Genomic DNA, 19,414 nt, shown 5'->3' with positions numbered 1-19,414 from the left:
AATAACTTTTCTAAATGCAGTTGGATTTTAACATACCACCATTTGTGGAAAATGGTGATGGTCGAGCAAGAATTTGTTGGGAAGCTTGGAAAGAACAATTCATGGCTTATTTAGCTCTAAAGTCCGTAGAAGATCACGACGAAAAATATAAAGCTCTTATGTGTTTTGGAGGACCCGATGTAAGGAAAATCGCTCAAACTGCTAAGTTTGAAGGATCACATGTGATAGATAATCCATTCCGTGCCGCAATGGATGTCCTAGATGATTATTATTCACCCAGGATGTCTCTACGTTACGAAAGATTTAGATTTCGCCAGATTAAATTCAACCCCCATGAGAAGTTAGATCATTTCATTGTAAGAGTTAGATCACAAGCAGCTTTGTGTGATTTCGGAGACCAGTTGGATGAAATGATAATGGATCAAATTGTGTTTGCTACAGAAGCAGATGATAAACTACGTGCCAAATACCTGGAATGTGATCGTACTTTGGAAGATATGATGAAGATTGGTCGAACACATGAATCTGTAAAGGCTCAGGTTCAAGAGTTGCGAAATAAAGGCGTGTTTGATTCTGCAGACGTTTGTGAACTTACTAGAAGAAAGAATAAATGTAACAGATGTTCAGGAAACCATTTAGGAAATGATCCAAAATGCCCCGCACGTTCCGAGTTATGCCGTTTGTGTGGTAAGATTGGACATTTCGCAAGATGCTGTAAATCGAATCGGAGAAACTCGCAAAACATCATTAGTAAGCCTCATAATCCCTCTGAAATTAAAAATGAAAATATGCAGAAAGCCAGAAAACAAAAGTTTATTCGGGAAATAGAAGATACTACAGAGAAAGTCGAAATCCATGATCTTTTTCATATTAACGGAAAACGTTCGGTTATGGTTGATGTTGGAGGAGTCCTAATAAAGTTCGTCGTGGATACTGGAGCCGATGAAGATGTATTAAGTATGGCTGATTGGAAAACTATGAAGCGTATTGGATTCAGAAGTTTTGGTGTGAGGAAAGGGAGTAATAAAATTTTCCAAGCATATGGAAGCAATAAACCTTTGGTAGTTCTTGGAGAGATCGAGGCGGAAATCAAGTACGGAAACTCAAATTGTGACACAACATTATATGTAATACAAAATGGAAAGTGTTCGTTATTATCCGGAAAAACTTCTGAAGCTCTAGGTATAGTAAAATTTTTACACCAAATTCCGCAAACACCCTACCCTTCTATTAAAGGTAAAGTATATAAAATGGTAAAGAAACTCGTATAACAAGTGTAATATTCTGGCAGATATGTATGCATCAATCAAAATAAATAAATCGATCCCACCTGTAAAACAGACTTTACGACGTATACCCATCCCATTAGAAGAACTTACTCTTTTTAAGTTAAAAGAACTTCAAAATCAAGATATCATTGAACGAGTGAATGAAGCATCTGAGTGGGTTTCACCAATGTTGATAAAGCGAAAAAGTGCTAATGAGGTTGAAAAAAAAATAGGTAATAATAAAAATTTTTTATACTACTAGAATGTTTCATATTTAAGGTTAGAATAATAATTGATTTGCGAGAAGCTAACAAAGCCATTATACGAGAGGTTCATCCTTTACCTACAATGGAACAAATGGCTTGTAAATTAAAAGGAAGTAATTTTTTTTCAAAATTTGACATAAAACAAGCATTCTATCAACTTAAATTACGAGAAGATTGTCGATACATTACAACATTCATTTCTCCAATTGGTCTCATGCGATATAAGCGTTTAGTTTTTGGATTATCGGCAGCGCCAGAATTGTTTCAAAAGTGTATGGAAACAATTTTAGGAGATTTCCCTTGGATAATCATATTTATTGATGATATTCTAATATACGCACCTGATGTATATTCTTTAAGAACTAGAACAGAAATGGTAAAGAAGCGTTTACGTGAAAGGAATGTAGTTCTTAACGAAAAAAAAAAAACTATTGAATGTGTAAATGAAATAGAGTTCATTGGATATAATTTATCTGAAAAAGGAGTGAAGGTATCAAATGAAAAACTAGAAGCCATTAAAAATTTTCGAGAACCTAAAACAACTGAAGAAGTTCGAAGTTTTTTAGGATTGATAACTTTTGTAAATCGTTATATTCCGAATTTATCAACAATTGCAAAACCTTTAAACACATTAACAAAGAAAGGAGTTCCATTTAAATGGACAACTAATCACCAGGAAGCATTTGTAGAACTAAAATCGAAGCTTGCGGAAAATGAAACTCTATCCTATTATGATTCAAATTTAGAAACTTATGTTATGGCTGATGCTAGCCCAGTGGGATTAGGAGCTGTCCTGTTCCAAAAAGATAATAATGAAATTTTTCGAATTGTAAGTTATGTATCGAAAACCCTTTCTGACGTTGAAAAACGGTATGCTCAAATAGAACGTGAAGCACTTGCTTTAGTATGGGCTGTCGAGAAATATTACTATTACCTTTATGGAAAATTTTTTTGGCTCGTTACGGATCATAAACCCTTAGTTACGATTTTCGGAGAAAGAGCAAAGCCAAGTGCCAGGATAGAAAGATGGATATTGAGATTGATGTCTTTTGATTACAAAGTAATATATCATCCTGGAAAAGCTAATATTGCAGACCCATTTTCAAGACTATATCAAGAAAATGACAGCAGTATTAAGAGTTTTGATGAAGAAGCGGAAAGGATTATTCAATTTATTTGTACTGATAAGTGTCCCGTAGCTCTCACGGATGCGGAGTTAATAAACGCCACGCGAAATGATATAGAATTAACCGAACTGATCAGATGGTTACCATATCCAACAAAAAGATGGCCTAAGACACTTTGTAGATATAAAATTATTGCAAACGATTTAACAACAGATGGAAATATTGTATTGAAGAACAATAAGATTGTTATACCCAAATGTTTGCAAAACCGTATTTTGCAGCTTGCTCACGATCCTCATTTAGGTATAGTAGCAATGAAAAAACGATTACGACAGAAAGTATGGTGGAACAGAATTGACATTATGATTGAAAACTTTGTAAATACGTGTCATGGATGTTTATTAGTTTCTGAATGCTCAACAGAACCCATGATAAGATCACATATGCCAACAGGTCCATGGAAGAAGGTCGCTCTCGATTTCACTGAAGTTGAAAACGGTATACATCTACTTGTTGTAGTTGACTATTTTTCACGATATCCGGAAATAGAGATGATGTCGTCAATAACTGCTACTGTTACCGTCTTTAAACTAAGAATTATATTTGCAAGATTTGGATTTCCCGAAGAGATAGTTTGTGATAATGGGCCTCCTTTCCATTCAGAAGAATTCAAACAATTCTGTGTTACAAACGGAATCAATATTCAATATTCCGTACCATACGCACCATTTCAAAATGGTCTAGTTGAAAGATTCAATAAAACTTTATTAAAAACTGTAAAGATTAGTGTTGCGATGGGTAGAAATTGGAAATCAGATCTGCAGAATTTTCTTCTTGCTTATCGTTCAACTCCACATTCTACTACAAACGTTGAGCCAGCAAAACTGTTTTTTGGACGTACAATTCGAGATAAAATTCCAATGAAAAGTATAAATAGAGCTACAAATAATAGTATAAAGACAACTGATCGTGAAAGAAAAGAAAAAGGAAAAACGTTTGGAGACACAAAAAGGAAAGCTAGAAAATCCAATATCGATGTGGGTGATACAGTATTTATTAAAAACAATGTTAAGCGAAACAAATTAACAACAAATTTCAACCCGCAACCCCATCTAGTGTTAAAAAGAACAGGAACTAGACTGACAGTAAAGAACCTGGCAACCAGAGCTGAGATAGATAGGCATGTGAATCATGCGAAGAAATGTATATCAGCAAATCCATTCGAAAAATTTGATGAGAGAAAAGATGAAACCGAGTTGGTAGGGCCAACAAGGAGACGTGGAAATCGAAGAAAAACTAAAATACCTAGTTATTTAAATGATTATTCATTGTATAGATGTAAGCATAAATAATTATTTCAATATTATAGTTAAAACAAGGAAGAGATGTAGTGTATATATATATATATATATATATATATATATATATATATATATATATATATATATATATATATATATATATATATATATATATATATATATATATATATATATATATATATATATATATATATATATATATATATATATATATATAATAATCAAGTAGGCTAAGAATATCTCTTTGGTAATAAATGATCATTAAGTTATTAACTTCCACTAAAGACAGTTGATTTCCTTTAAACGCTACAACTGCTACTGTCAAAACGTAATCGCTTGAGAAAATGTTGAAACTGGCAACACAAGTTGATAAATTATTGATTTCGAATAACATAACCCTGGTTACTGAATATTGAAGAAATGATAGAAGTAAACAAAACAAACTGCAAATCGGGTATTATAAAACGAAAAAATAAAATGGATTTTCCGAGTGGAAAATCCTCTTCTCATGGTAAGTTGCAAGTGCTCCAGCATCAGAGCAATAGATCGATTAGTCATTTCTAATCGCTGACAAAATTCTTCGTTCGTGAAACCTGAAAAGAATCCAATTGCGATTAAACGATAACAGTTGTCTTGGAATATCACTATATTCAAATATGAATTATTGAAGTTTTCTTATTTGTATCAATATATTTATATTTATAATCAGCCTCGTGCGTAGTTTTCAGATGCCATTTAATAGATTGAGATAAGAATAAAGCGGGCTATGAGTATACTTTAGATTTGCAAGCGATAATCAATGGTTATAAGATGACGCAAGGATATCAAGTGAAACAGAGAGAACAACTCCAGAGAGCTTAAAAATCGAACAGTGTCTGAGAATAGAAAAAAATCAATTTTGGTTCGAATACACATAAATAAAAGTTGTACGGAGAAAATGAAAGTGAGTGATGAATAGAAGAATATCGAAATTATACTTAAAATACAAATAAAACATGAAAATTTATTGATATGAAATTCGTTGAATGTTATTATTGCTAGAGGAAACTAAGTAAAGGAGAAACGATTTCTTTAAGCAATCGCGATGCAGCAAATATATTTGAATCATAAAAAAAATATTTGTTTGTGCATCCAAATGCTTTCAATTTCCATACTTCTCAAATTTTACTTATACACTATTTTACTCATGTAGCAGATGAGCAATGTTTCATTTGTTGTACTGAATGCCACAACATGTCGACCGGGTTTCACGAACCCAAACAACGAACGAATCTCATCCAATTTATGAAATGTTTGGCTTCTGGACCAACGTCTTCAGCAGAATAAATTTTTCGTTTATCATCGACACCGCCTTTTGTTTCAATTTCATTGTTTTCTATTTCGAAAAATCGAGCGACGTTTTTTTCACGCATTATATTTTCTTCCGCCCGATTATGTTGTCTTTGAGCTACGTTTTCTGAGCTTTGGTTTCATTTTGGCTGTTCATGTTCAACTTTCGAAGAACTACAAAGAATAGAAATCTGTGTTAGGAACGTTACAATGGCAAGCTTACATACAAATGAACTAATGCTTTCTCTACTCAGAAAACGCAGAAACAAAATTCAGGCACTCACCTTAGTTGTGACAATGACTGTCGCATTTCTACATCTTTTAAATGCTCTCAGGAATTCACGATTCCACAAATTTTCCAAAAATGTTTATTTATTCTGTGGATCCTTGGTAACTAGCTTGTAGCAACGAAAACAGTGTTGCTCGAGAAGATTATTTTTATCATTATCAAGGGGTCGCTATATTTGTGGTAACTGGCGGTAAATCGTCAACGGACAATTTTATTGCTGATTTTTCTTCGAAGTTCCTGGTCGTGTCGTCGGCTACACCATGGCATGAATAAACGAACAAAAATTATGAAAACATAACATAACAGTAACCATTGACTACAAAAAACGATTCCAGAGCTACACCGAACTTTTGATGAGTGCTACACCAGTGGTATCGGTGCAGAAAAAGTGTGGCACTGATGTAGTGCGATTGGTAAAAACAAACGGTCCAAGTGCAGCTTTCGCTACACAAGTGTAGTGCAATTTAAAAACGAAAACGACATTAGATTCAAATGAAAGGTCTTGTGGTCTCATACTAAATTCTTGAATTTTATTAGAATCCGACTTCCTGTTCCGGAGCTATGGGGTAAAATGCGCAAAAAATGTGAAAATAAGTGTACCAACTTTTTTCGGAGATGGCTAAACCGATTTTCACAAACTTAGATTCAAATAAAAGCTGTTTAAGTCTCATACTAAATTCCTGAATTTCATTTGGATCTGACATCCGGTTTCGGAGTTATGTGCAAAAAAAATGAAAATATGTGTTCTTACTTTTTCCATAGATGGCGCGACCGATTTTCACAAATTTGGTTTCAAATAAATGGTCCTGTGGAAAAAAGCAAAAAAACGTAAAAAAAATTCCTAAATCGACCTCAAATATTCTCCAATTGATAGTTTTGTCAGTAGACACCCGATTTCGGTTATTTTCTCAAGAATCGAAGAAAATTATTTTGAAGAATACCATAGTATTATATATGATAGTATGCTGGTTGCTTGGGTACCCTCCATGGCGGGTGCCTTGGATCCCAACTAGAATGAATTCATAATTGTTTCAATTGATAAAACTGCGAAATAAAAAAAGGTTTAGAGTTGTATTTAGTCACAAATTCATATTTTTACTAAAAATTTTATCATAAATTCTGATATATGTGTATGTATCATGTATTTCAATTTATATATATATATATATATATATATATATATATATATATATATATATATATATATATATATATATATATATATATATATATATATATATATATATATATATATATATACATATATATATATATATATATATATATATATATATATATATATATATATATATATATATATATATATATATATATATATATATATATATCTATGTAAATGTAAAAATTGAAATAAAGTTGGAGTTGAGGGCTTCCAACGTTTTTTTTTTGTCTGAACCGGCACATTTCAGGGCCGTTCCTGAATTTTTTCGCTTTGTTCTTTGTTCATGTGCAGTGGCCCAAGGCTACTGCTCTGTGGATCAAGTCACCCGGTTGTGCATTCTAAGATCTTTCTTATATTCTCTGATACTCAATTTCATTCATCTCTGCAAAACTGAACTTAAATTCTGTCAATTTAATGAGAAGAAATCTTGAACCCAAAAATTTACATTGTCGTCTCAAAAAAATTTTTGTTTCTTTTGAAATAATCAAGTAACTTTGATGAAGTTTGGATGGAAGACACAGAAATTACTTATTTTATTTACAATAAAAAGTTCAAATAAATTCCTTCAATACTTTTTGATAAAACATGACTGGTTCAAGGCATACACCTACCCAAAGTTACTGACTCTCCCCAACCTAGGATAATTTGCGCCCGGGGCATAATATGATATTTCAAACACCATCGTAGGGGGGTTCGGTATAGCAAAGACATCATATTAACGAGATATCCAGCTCTCACATTTCCCGAACAAATAATTGGCAACTACATTTTTTGCGAGCATGGCGCCCTCAAGCGAGTCCGCATCGAATCTCGTACACAGAAGTAGGGGAGAGAAATGTCAAACTCGTGCGCACCAAAATAGCAGCACTGCGCACCCATGCAATTGACATGATAAGTTGAATGTGACACCGTGCGATGGCGTTGCTGAACTGAAGATTAATTTCGCTCCAAGCTGACAGGGTCTGGGTATAGTTAGCAAAAAACTAAAGGTTATTTGAATATAAGATGGTAAAATTCGGTTGAGTCATCTTTGAAAGAATTTATTTTCATCCTGTTGGTGCATATCACCCTGTCATTCCGGAATCAGAAGTCGGATCCCAATGGAATTCAGGAACTTTGTATGGGACCATATGACGTTTTTTTTTTGAAACTAAGTTAGTGAAAATTGGTAGCTTGTTTGATGGGTATTCATTTATTTTGTTTTAAAAGTCAATTGCGACATATATTTTGACATAAATTTTTGCATAACTCAAAAATGTTGGATCCAATAACAAAATATTATGTGTAAAACATATAAACTATATAAATCACAGACAATTCGTATGAATTCCCGGGTTGGCGGTTCAACGCATAGGACGCTGGTCTTACAAGCCAGTTGTCGTATGTTCTAGCCCCGACCTGGAAGGATTCTTAGTGTCAGTAGGATCCATAGTACTAGCCATGCAATGATTCTGTACACTAAGAATCGGCTGCGAAGTCTGTTGAAACAGAAAGGCCAAATTCCACCAAAGGAATGTAATGCCAAGACTTTGCTGTCGTATGAATTCCATTAAGATTATGAATTAAATGTAAACTTTAGGAATTTTGAATAGAACTTTTAGCACATTCATTGGTACATTTTAGTGTTTTTCATATAAATGCGCCACATAAAAAAAAATCTGCTTGAGATAGATTTGTTAAACACACATAGAACATGTGCTAAACATAATCAATTTAAAAACATGTTACAATCAATGAAAAAAAAGTATCTTATCTGAGTGTAGAAGCCATGAAACTTGCATTTACGTGAACTTACACATGAACTACAATAGTAAAATAGCTTGAAATATTATTTATTTTATTTCACATGGGTCTGTCGTGCAGCGTTGTCAGGTCATTTTTCCAAAAATCTGTATCTATCTGTACCATATCGGTATCGTAATCCCGTAACATACCAGGAAAATGTTTCCAAAGCTCATTTTGGCGAGCAAAAAAAAGGTCTCACAGCAACCTTTTCTCATGTCTATCCATACTAAAAACGAAAATCGGTATTTATCTGTACGATCCGTGAATTATCGGTATTTTGGGAATACATATCTGTATTGCGGTATAGAGGTCAAATATCTGTATAAATACCGAGAAATCGGTATACCTGGCAACGTTGCTGTCATGTGTACTTTCCCAAGTAACATTTTTAATATTAATAAATACTTGTAGCTGTCTTCAATGCTACATAATAAATCTTGCATTAAAACTTTAAACTCCACGAAAGCCTACTGAAAACCTCTATAAGAGCATGTTCCTGCCAAGTGGACCATTCTTCATAAGGTTTATAAAGCAAAGTGAAGAATCAGCATAAAGCTGCGTTAAAACTTCAAATTCAAGAAAATGTTGAAACCAGCTTTACGATCAACATTAAATTTATTTGGCTGGAATGAATTCCGCTATAAATAAACTGTTGTTTTGATAATATTTTTCTTGACTATATGTGTCATGTCTGCGTTGAATGCAATCAGTAAGAATTCATTGAATTTTATTTACAAGTTTGAGGCTTTAACCGAACGTAAAAACTTCATGCGCTTTTATTTTTATCGTGAATGTATGGATAAAAATAAGAATTATAACCATTCGCCTTGGAATAAATACGGTTTTTGCAAAAGTCTTCATGATTTATGAAAATTATTTTCTGTGATTCATCGTCTTTTTTGTATAAAACTATTTCGTGGCGGTAAAACTTGTGCATACGTTCTGAACATGAATTATAAAAGTCCATCATACTTCCTCGTTTTTGCATTCCGAAGTTTATTTGATGTCAGTAAAGGCTACGGCAAAGAACATCATAATGGCGGCCATGAAATTTTCTTTAATGCAAATTACACTTAATCTAAGAAGCAATGAATCAAATAGCCCACAACAAGAGTGTCATAAATGTACTTTAGAACCCTCAAATTTGCTCTGAGTGGAACTGTCATTAAATGAACATGCACACACACAAAACTAGATTTATGAAAGAATTTAACTGACAATAATGTTTTAAAGAAAAATTTTTAAAGCAATATTAAGAGTGTTTGCATGGTTTTATTCTAGTACAAATTGATTTATTTTAAGTCCAGTTTTTAGTCTAGGTAAAAGGTTTTATAGAAGCTTTAAAAACTATGATATTACTTGTCAAAAGCGACACTTATTATAGTTGTTATAAAACAAGTAGTGATTGAACAAGCAATTACAAAACTCCTATAAATTATAATCAAAACCATAAGGAATTTTTACTTGGGTTATTTATGTCGCTCTCTTTTTCGTCGTTTTTGAACCCCTTGCTATAGATACAAATGAAGCTACATAAAAATCGCGATTACGACTTTTATACTGATCTCTCGAATCGTAACCTTGAAACGAGTTCTTAAGTTAAACCCAAATTTGAAGTAACTCATTATCATTTACTACGGAATTTTTTACGTTTCCGTGTATCTTTCGAAAATTAATAACTAGTACTCAAACTCTGAGTAACTTTTTATAAGCGTGTAGGAAGAATTGCTTCAAGGGCTCAGAAATATACATTTTTTTCAGTGCATCTCTTGATGCCAAATGGGTTTATTTATTTATGAACAGTGATTGTGACTTCACTTTAATTCAATCAGATTATTTTGCAATATATGCTTATTATTCGTAAGCAGAATGAATAATACTCGAGAGTATGTGGTGTACGGCTACGCTCTCGGAAATCAGGTGTTTGAAATTAAACCAGACGCAATTCATCCTAATGCTCCAGCTTTCGTTCCTGGTATAATTCAAATAATACCAGGTAAAGTCACCTCTTACACAATGCACGTAATATAATAATATTAAAATTACAGCCCAAACTATTGCACAGTCACAACCGCAAAACATTCGAATTACCGAGGATATTCAGATTTGTGAACCAATTCAGCACATTCAAGTTGTGCCTGAAGATATCTCATCATTCGTTATAAAGCAACCCGAATCATCTTCATTGAATTCACAACCAAACATCGGACAAACATCACCTGGTGTTGTTCCTACCGATCCGAAGAATCCGTCTCTAGATATGGTTCAAGTAGATCCAGTTGGCTCAAAGATTGTATCGAATATTGATGCAAGCGATAGAGAGCCGGAGACATTTTTTATTGGAAAATCAACTATTGCTATAGCACGTACAAAGTCCAAATCAAAAAATGTTCAAATATCTACATTATCTTCTAAAACTACAGATGAGGTAGCAATAACTGTCAAATCATTGGCATTTAAATCGAAGAAAGACTTCATATACGAATGCGACATTTGCGACAGTCAGTTCTTATCTCCAGTATCTCTGAGAATTCACAAAACAGGGCATCGCTACGGTGCTCCCGAAGAAAAGGTATCGTATGTATGTCGCTTCTGCGGTCGTCAATTTTCTCATCTGCAAACTCTAGGGGATCACGAAAAGATGCACATTGATGATCGATACGATTGCGATACTTGTAGGGCGCGGTACACTTCGAAGAGTGGCCTAAGAAATCATTTAACAAAGAATGAAAAGTGTAATGTCGCATATCAGATGAAAAAACTTCAAAAGAAAAAGCAGGAAGAAGAACAAAAGGAACATGGTTGTGATATATGTGGGAAGACGTATCGACACCGGAAGTCGATGCTCGAGCATCGGAGCTTACATTTCCGAAACAAACAGCACCGATGTGATCTATGTGGGGTAATGTTCGAAACCACCGGTGGTTGGCGAAAGCATAGAGCTAATAAGCGTTGTGAGTTCTCGAAACGTAAGTTTAAGGATTCGGGTGGAGATGATGAGGTATTTATTCCCGAAGACAGAAAGAAATTTCTGGAAGAAATCAAGAAACTGGAGGAAGACGATTCTGCTGAAGTATGTTTATTGCAACAAATAGAGGACAAAAAATTACCGTATTTTTTTCTCTTTAGATCTCATTGGGCCGCAAAAATAATAGCAAACGAATTCCGAGAGAATGTCGAAGCAGCAATAGCAATGGTAGTAGTCATTGCAGTGATAATGATAACGACATTGGCGGAAATACTTCATACGAAGACGACTTTGAGCCAGCTCAACAAAATGATGAGTTTGTTGAACCTTCACCAGAAATGGTAGAGATACAAGCCATGCCAGGAATCTCAAGTGAAACTTTTGATGAAAATGAAATAGAGCTGGATTCTGTTAATCTACTGGAAGAAATTAAGGAAGAAATCTTAAGCGACCAAGAAGTTGAATGCAAAAATAACAACGCTGAAAGCGATACCGCAAGTAAAACAGGAAATCTAAGTAAATCTGTATCAACCAAAACACCTAGAACGATTCCTGATACACAGAGACCAACCTCTAGAAAATCTCAGGAACCCAAGGAACACAAATGCCCAACCTGTGGTAAAACATTTGCACGAGGATTTATACTTAAAAATCACGTTCGCAAACATACCGGAGAGCGCCCATTTCTATGTGATAGCTGTCCAAAGTCCTTTAGCGATGCTGCTTCGTTAAAAATGCACTCTGTTGTGCACACTGGCGAAAAGCAATTTTCTTGTTCGGAGTGTCCTGCAAGATTTGCTCGTAAAAGTGGCCTGCGCAATCACATCACTATTCATTTCAACCTTCCTTGTGACGAATGCGACCAAAAATTTTCTTCGCGGAAAACCCTAGTCCGTCACAAAATCAAGCACAAAGGAATACGTCCCTTCCTGTGCGAAATTTGTTCCAAAGATTTTAGAACTAAAGCGGATATGACAGCGCACATGCGAATTCATTCGAACGAGAAACGTTATGTGTGCAAGATTTGTTCAGCTCGGTTCAATTGCCCATCGACACTGCGAAGGCATCGTAATGTCCATGCTCCACCGGAAACCCGTCCGGTTTGTGAAACATGTGGCAAATCATTCTCATCCCGACAGGCTCTTCAGAAGCACGAGAACATTCACAAGGATCTGAAACCCTTCCAGTGCGAAATTTGCTCCAAATGTTTCCGAGTAAAGGATCATTTGAAGGTTCACTTGCGATCGCACTACGGCGAAAAACCGTTCCCGTGTGATTTATGCCCAAAAAGGTGACAACAGCTCTGCTCCGTAGTTTTCGATGAGAATAATTCCAATTGATCACTCATTCCAGATTCGTAACAAACGGCGATCTACGTGTTCACTACCGGAGGCATACCGGTGAAAAGCCTTACACTTGTGACGAATGTGGTCTCGGTTTCGTGGTGACTGCTGGACTCTATCGGCATCAAAATGAAACGGGTCACGAAAACAGCAAAGCTTCGGCTATTATCGTGCCTGAATACACTAGAGCTTCGTAAAAATAGACTGTTAGCTGCTGGTTCATATGATACAGGTACTAATTTTGCAAATTTTTTGTTCTGCATAAAGACACTTTGCTTTTAATTGCAAATTAAGCAGCGAACTAACTTTCTAAAGCATGCCGAATAATTCATTTTATGGAATTACCAGCTTGATATTCAATTACCATTTTTTTATCACTGAGAGCTTTTTGAGCCGTTTACTTTATAACTGATGTCAGCCTACAGTAATTCACAGTAAAACTGCCTCAGACTTTGGTCAAGTGATACACATTCTATCTCTGTTGATAATATCCGCGATGTTAAATAGGCGTCTTACATGCTTTACTCGATACAGAAAACTCTGCATCTTCCGCACCAATTTTTTTTCATGCGGTTCATTAAAGTGTTATGCACATATTACGTAACGCCAAATTTCCAAAACATTAATCCCCCTTATCACAATTAATCACAAATTTTGAAACGCCCCTAAATAATAATGTAACAAATTCCATTCCCCCACCTATTTCTGTGAAATTTATATTTTTAAATTCGTTTCGATGCCTTTCTCGAAAATTACATCACTATGAAGCATAACACGTTTTGTAATGCTTGACAGCAGCCAGAATCTCTCTTCAGAATCTTTAGGCAGCTACTTTCGGAACTTCAATCATCTACGAAAAATACATATGCTGTTGATTTTAGGCAGTGAAACCAACAAAACCCCTAAACTTTCACATATTGCGACGGTGAGTAATAAGCCGTCACTCGTTCATGACCAAAACTCATTTAAGGATTACAAAGATAGTGCAAACTTTGCGTCTGCTTAGCGGTTTAAATTAAACTGCTAGGCGCAAGGTGGGAGTTCCATTTGAAACGCTTTAAGCACTGATGAGCCGAAGGCGAAACGTGAAGAAATAAAATACAATATCAACAAGCTTAGGTTTCTTGCTTTAGGTCATTGATCAAGTTCGAAGATAAAATTGCTATCACTGTTGGTTCCCGAGATGTAATGGTATAAATGACGTAAAAGGCAAAACCCACTTATTTTTTACCGCCCATATTTCTCGGAAATGGCTGAACCAATTTCAACAAGCTTGTTTGAAAGCTACTACCGAGTCATTGATTAGTTTCGAAATTTAAAGGTCTCTCACTTAGGGTTCAGGATATATCATGGTATATGTAAAGTAACCGACAAAACATTCGTTGTTCTATTATTCAATTTTCTAGTATCAAAAGGCTTAAGCTCGTTTAAAATCTACTACTGAGTCATTGATCAAATTCGAAGATCAATTGGCTGTCACTTCTGGTTCCGGAAATATAATAGCATACAATGAGCATTTCCTCGACACCAATCATTCCAATTCAATTCTACCGGGTTTCATATAACTTCTGCCGTAAGTTTTCATGCCTTGTTAGTCCCGTCTTCTCTGATGAACGCACCTCTGTTCCTACTTTCTACACTCACAATACACTTAACATTGTTTTTGCCAATTGTACTACATCAGCGCTACACTTTTTCTGCACCGATACCACTGGTGTAGCACTCATCGAAAGTTGAGTGTAGCTCTGTGCAATGGAATCGTTTATTGTAGTCAATGGTTACTGTTTATGTTTTCATCGTCTTTGTTCGTTTATCCATGCCTCCGTGTAGCATAACACCGGTGTAGAGCAAATTAAAGCGAAAACGCCATAATATTGTAGCATTGCAGTATATTTTGATTAGGACCCTCAGTATAACATAAATTCTTAAGAATTTCTCCCGAAAAGAGCGAGAGAGGTTCATTTGAGTACCAATGAATTTCGGTTGCGACGCGTACGTCGCCCCACCATTTGAACTATTGCCATTTAAAGATTTTGCACTCTGAATACGAGATGGAGAGGAATCTGTCTTTCTCTGGGGTTCGAAAGAGACACATCGGATTTATCCAAACTTCTTTAATTAGAGGCCAATGCTCTAGGGATATTCAGGGAAGATTGAAATCGTATGCCGGAGGGTTTCGGAAAATTATTACGTATTTCCGGAAAGGAATATCTTATTCATGCTATATCTGAGGATTCCAAAGATTAAATCGTCCACTTTGTTCTATTCATGTCACATCGACTAACCGTTATTAGTGATCACTTTTGACCCCACCATCTAGCTACAAAGCTCCCTGTGAACCGACCGGAAGAGCGCCGATTATCAAAAATCAGCCACGCGCTAGGCAGGGAGCAGTATTCGTCGACGCTATCTTTTGCGGACTCCAACTATCGACCACGTGGAACGTGTTGGAAAACAGAAGCCGAATTCCGGATCTTCAACAGGGCCGAATCTGCCCGCAAACGAAGGGGAAATCGTTTCTGGCACCTGCTAAGCCGTCATCGTTTGATTATAAACCTTTTTTATTTGACATGCGCATGATCAAATATAAGAAGAACCTCGTTTAATTGGTCCCATGAGGTAAACCGTTATCATTCCCTGATCACATAAATTTCTGGGATCGAAACCGTTCTTTTTTTACTCTGTTGGATTTCCTTTTGGCTACCACCTATGAAAATCCAAAGACATCATATTAACAAGATATCCAGCTTTCATATTTTCCGAACTTTCATATTCTCCTGCTGGTGTTTTGTTTAACAGAAAGACCGGAATCAGCATTTTGGCGAAAAAATTAATTGATTTTCTGATTTTAGTTAGTTATTTTTTGAGACGACTAAAAAAATCTTACTTTTGCTAATTTAGATTTTTTAATTCTCATTCCCTTAATAATAATAGAATATTTGTTGAAATGGCTATTTTTTTAGTTGAATTCACCAATTAAACGTGCTTTCATTTCTTAGCTACGACACACTTCATTTCCATTTAACTATTTTTTTAGAGAAATAAAACGTTGTTTTCAACCAACATAAATGGTTAAATTGGTTTCTGCAATTTGCAGCTCGGTCACCGAAAACAAGTTAACACCGTAATGTCTACTAGCCACTAGATGGCACACTACTACCGAAAAAAATTTCAGTCGCGGTTGTCTTTTCTATATTGGCAGGTATAAATACGACGTTGTATTGGAGAAAAGTACATAAACGAAACATAAACTTCTTTTTGAATTTTTTTCTTCTAAATCGTTGTTTTCTTCATTTGACTGACGCGAAATCGACTCTCTCACTGAAAACTTTGAGCACTCGGAAACAAAAACCGAATACAAGTAGTACACCAGATTTTTCAAGGTTGGAAGATACAAAAAACATCATTTGACATATACAATTAGAGTGCAACATTCGAAACTCACTTCACTGTTCCGCGTAAAAACGTTATTACGCACAATCGCTTCAAATGCGCACAAATTCTAAGAGTTTACGTTTTTACATATCGGTTTGGAAATTTATATATGGATATATCGTAACACATGCGAAAACCACCTAAACAATTTGCAAGTAGTTTCAACAAGACTGTCCTTTTTAGCTTTTTAATGGATTGTTTTGCTTTGACACTTCTCATGAGTTTTTGGCTAATAAACTTGTTAATAAAACCAATTTCATTTTTGTTTTCTTTGTGCTGTCCTTCAGTAATGATGGTGATAGATAAATAGAAACAAATTCTCTGATTTTAATAACAAAATTAGTTGTCAATAAGAATTTCGTATTGGATTGAAATATTGCTGGCTTGTGTCCAGGATATTCGCCAACTACATACATTCTCTAGAAATAAGTTTTTTTTAGCAAAGTAAATTCTTAATTTTAACAAATTTTATAGCTATTTTGAAAATTTTGTTGTTAAAATCAACTAATTCAAAAACAGTAATACGCATTAGACGCAGAGCTAATTTCGGTCGTTCCGTGTAGCGGTAACTATGTATGGTGTTTTCTGGTGAAGGGATTCTCACGAATGTTCGGTCGATTCTACTTCTGGAGTTGTTTGCGGATATACTCTCTGTAGAAGAACGATGATTACCTTTCGATACCACCCGATTGTATATCAGCGCACCCCTCAGCACGATACAGAAATACAGTACGCAGCACTGCCATAACGAATAGATCAGTTGTTCTCAAAACCTCGTGCTAACTGTGTGTATAGTCACTTTATTCAAAGACATCTAATTAACAAGATATCCAGCTCTCATTTTTCCAGAACAAATCATTAGCAACAACCTTTTTTGCGAGCATGGCGCCCTCATGCGAGTCCGCATCGAATCTGGTATATAGAAGTAGGGGAGAGAAATGTCTAATTCGTGCGCGCCAAAATAGCAGAACAAGCATTCATCCTTGACAGTTCAGCGGTACTGTTTGCAAACAAGCTTAAACAAAAATCGAAGAACACATCTTAAACAATCATTTTTACACTTTGCAACTAGTCACTTTTATTGAATAAATCTTAAAAAACAAACCGTATTCAATTGTGAACAAATGTTTTAAAACTCTATTTAGGCGAATGGACCGTAAATGGTCTCATGCAAATTGTTAACAGACAAACAAACAAAATCTCTGTTTACAAACAGTACTGTTGAACTGTCAAACAGTGTTCATTCGATCGAGGTTAGCAAGGACGATAGAAAAACCTAATAGTTCGTATAAGTTATTCCGCGTGGTAATTATTCCATCTATTCCGTCCGAATTCCCGTACGTAGTTCCACTTGTTCGTGCTGTGAAACCTGCCAGCAGGTTATGGGCCCAGATTGTGGTCGGATGTAAATCGGGATCGATGGTGAAAATAGTTCAATCGATAGCGTCGGTCGGCGGAAGTGTAAAAGCGTTTGCTTGTGTTGGTAATTCTCGCAACAGAAAAGCTCTCGTGCAAAGAGAAATAGCACTTGTTTCCAGTGTTTGTGTGACTGACAAAAAACCATGACGGATAAGTTTGCCATAACAAAACTGAATGATACCAATTGACAAACATGGAAGGTTCGCATTGAGATGATGCTGCAGCGTGGAGATTTGTGCAACGTAGTGGAAGCTATTCCGGATGAAGACGATCGGGATGAAGATTGGGTCACGACTGACCGGAATACGAAGGCTACGATAATCTTATCCATTGAAGACAATCAGTTGCTACTTGTAAAACACAGTGTATTTGCGCGTGATGTGTTTGATGCATTAATACAATTATACCATCAAAAGACAACACGATCGGTACGAGTTTCTTTGCTGAAGAAGTTATCTTCGCTTAATTCATCCACGGAAAGACCGAAATCAGCATTTTGGCGAAAAAATTAGTTGATTTTCTGGTTTTAGTTAGTTATTTTTTGAGACAACTAAAAAACTCTTACTTTTGCTAATTTAGATTTTCTAATTCTAGTTCCCTTAATAATAATAAAATATTTGTTGGAATGGCTATTTTTTTAGTTGAATTCACCAATTAAACGTGCTGTCATTTCTTAGCTAAGGCACACTTCATATCCATTCAACTAATTTTTTAGTTGAATTATAGAAATAAAACGTTGTTTTCAACCAACATATATGGTTGAATTGGTTTCTGCAATTTGCAGCTATATGGCGCTCTGTCACCGAAAAAACGTTAACACCGTAATGACTACTAGCCACTAGATAGCACACTACTACCGAAAAAATATTCAGTCGCGGTTATCTTTTCTATATTGGCAGGTATAAACACGATGTTGTATTGGAGAAAAAGACATAAGCGAAACATAAACTTCTTTTTGAAAATTTTACTTCTAAATCGCTGTTTTCTACATTCGACTTCGCGAAATCGACTCTCTCACAGGAAACTTTGAGCACTTGGAAAACAAAAACCGAATACAAGTAATACACCGGACGGCGCAGCCCAGAAGGTTGGAAGATACAAAAAACATCATTTGACACATACAATTAGGGAGCAACATTCGAAACTCACTTCACTGTTCCGCGTAAAAACACACACCCACAATCGCTTCAAATGCGCACAAATTCTGAATAAATACACTTTCCACTAACAGTTTACGTCATTTTCACATATCGGTTTAGAAATTTATATATGGCTATATCGTAACACATGCGAAAAACATCTAAACAATTTGCAAGCAGTTTCAACAAGACTGCCCTTTTTAGCTTTTCAATGGATTGTTTTACTTTGACACTTCTCATGAGTTTTTGGCTAATAAACTTGTTAATAAAACTAATTTCATTTTTGTTTTCTTTGTGCTGTCCTTCAGTAATGATGGTGATAGATAAATAGAAACAAATTCTCTGATTTTAATAACAAAATTAGTTGTCAATAAGAATTTCGTATTGGATTGAAATATTGCTGGCTTGTGTCCAGGATATTCGCCAACTACATACATTCTCTAGAAATAAGTTTTTTTTAGCAAAGTAAATTCTTAATTTTAACAAATTTTATAGCTATTTTGAAAATTTTGTTGTTAAAATCAACTAATTCAAAAACAGT

General features: G+C 35.1%; 1 protein-coding gene across 2 annotated transcripts; it reads left to right on the top strand.

The window, feature by feature from the left end:
- The first annotated feature begins 10,340 nt into the window (after positions 1-10,340).
- Positions 10,341-19,093, top strand: LOC131436735 (zinc finger protein 845-like). Of its 2 annotated transcripts, XM_058605615.1 has the most exons (5): positions 10,341-10,565; positions 10,618-11,642; positions 11,699-12,828; positions 12,891-13,112; positions 18,634-19,093. In XM_058605615.1, the coding sequence occupies exons 1-4, from the start codon at positions 10,439-10,441 to the stop codon at positions 13,075-13,077; spliced, it is 2,469 nt and encodes an 822-aa protein (XP_058461598.1). In that variant the 5' UTR covers positions 10,341-10,438; the 3' UTR covers positions 13,078-13,112; positions 18,634-19,093. The 2 variants fall into 2 exon arrangements, with proteins under 2 accessions (XP_058461598.1, XP_058461597.1); XM_058605614.1 differs by lacking the exon at positions 18,634-19,093 and having other exon boundaries at positions 12,891-13,169.
- Positions 19,094-19,414: the final 321 nt, after the last annotated feature.

The sequence above is a fragment of the Malaya genurostris genome, chromosome 3 (assembly GCF_030247185.1).
Source record: "Malaya genurostris strain Urasoe2022 chromosome 3, Malgen_1.1, whole genome shotgun sequence".
Classification (NCBI taxonomy): Eukaryota; Metazoa; Arthropoda; class Insecta; order Diptera; family Culicidae; genus Malaya; species Malaya genurostris.
Note: the sequence above shows the minus strand (reverse complement) of the source record. Positions and strands in the feature narration are given on the sequence as shown.

Excerpts from the sequence above, each read along its gene's own strand:
- LOC131436735 (XM_058605615.1), top strand. The coding sequence starts at position 10,439 with ATGAATAATACTCGAGAGTATGTGGTGTACGGCTACGCTCTCGGAAAT. Across the intron at positions 10,566-10,617 it reads TATAATTCAAATAATACCAG|CCCAAACTATTGCACAGTCA; the intron begins GTAAAGTCACCT and ends TTAAAATTACAG. Across the intron at positions 11,643-11,698 it reads AGGAAGACGATTCTGCTGAA|ATCTCATTGGGCCGCAAAAA; the intron begins GTATGTTTATTG and ends TTTTCTCTTTAG.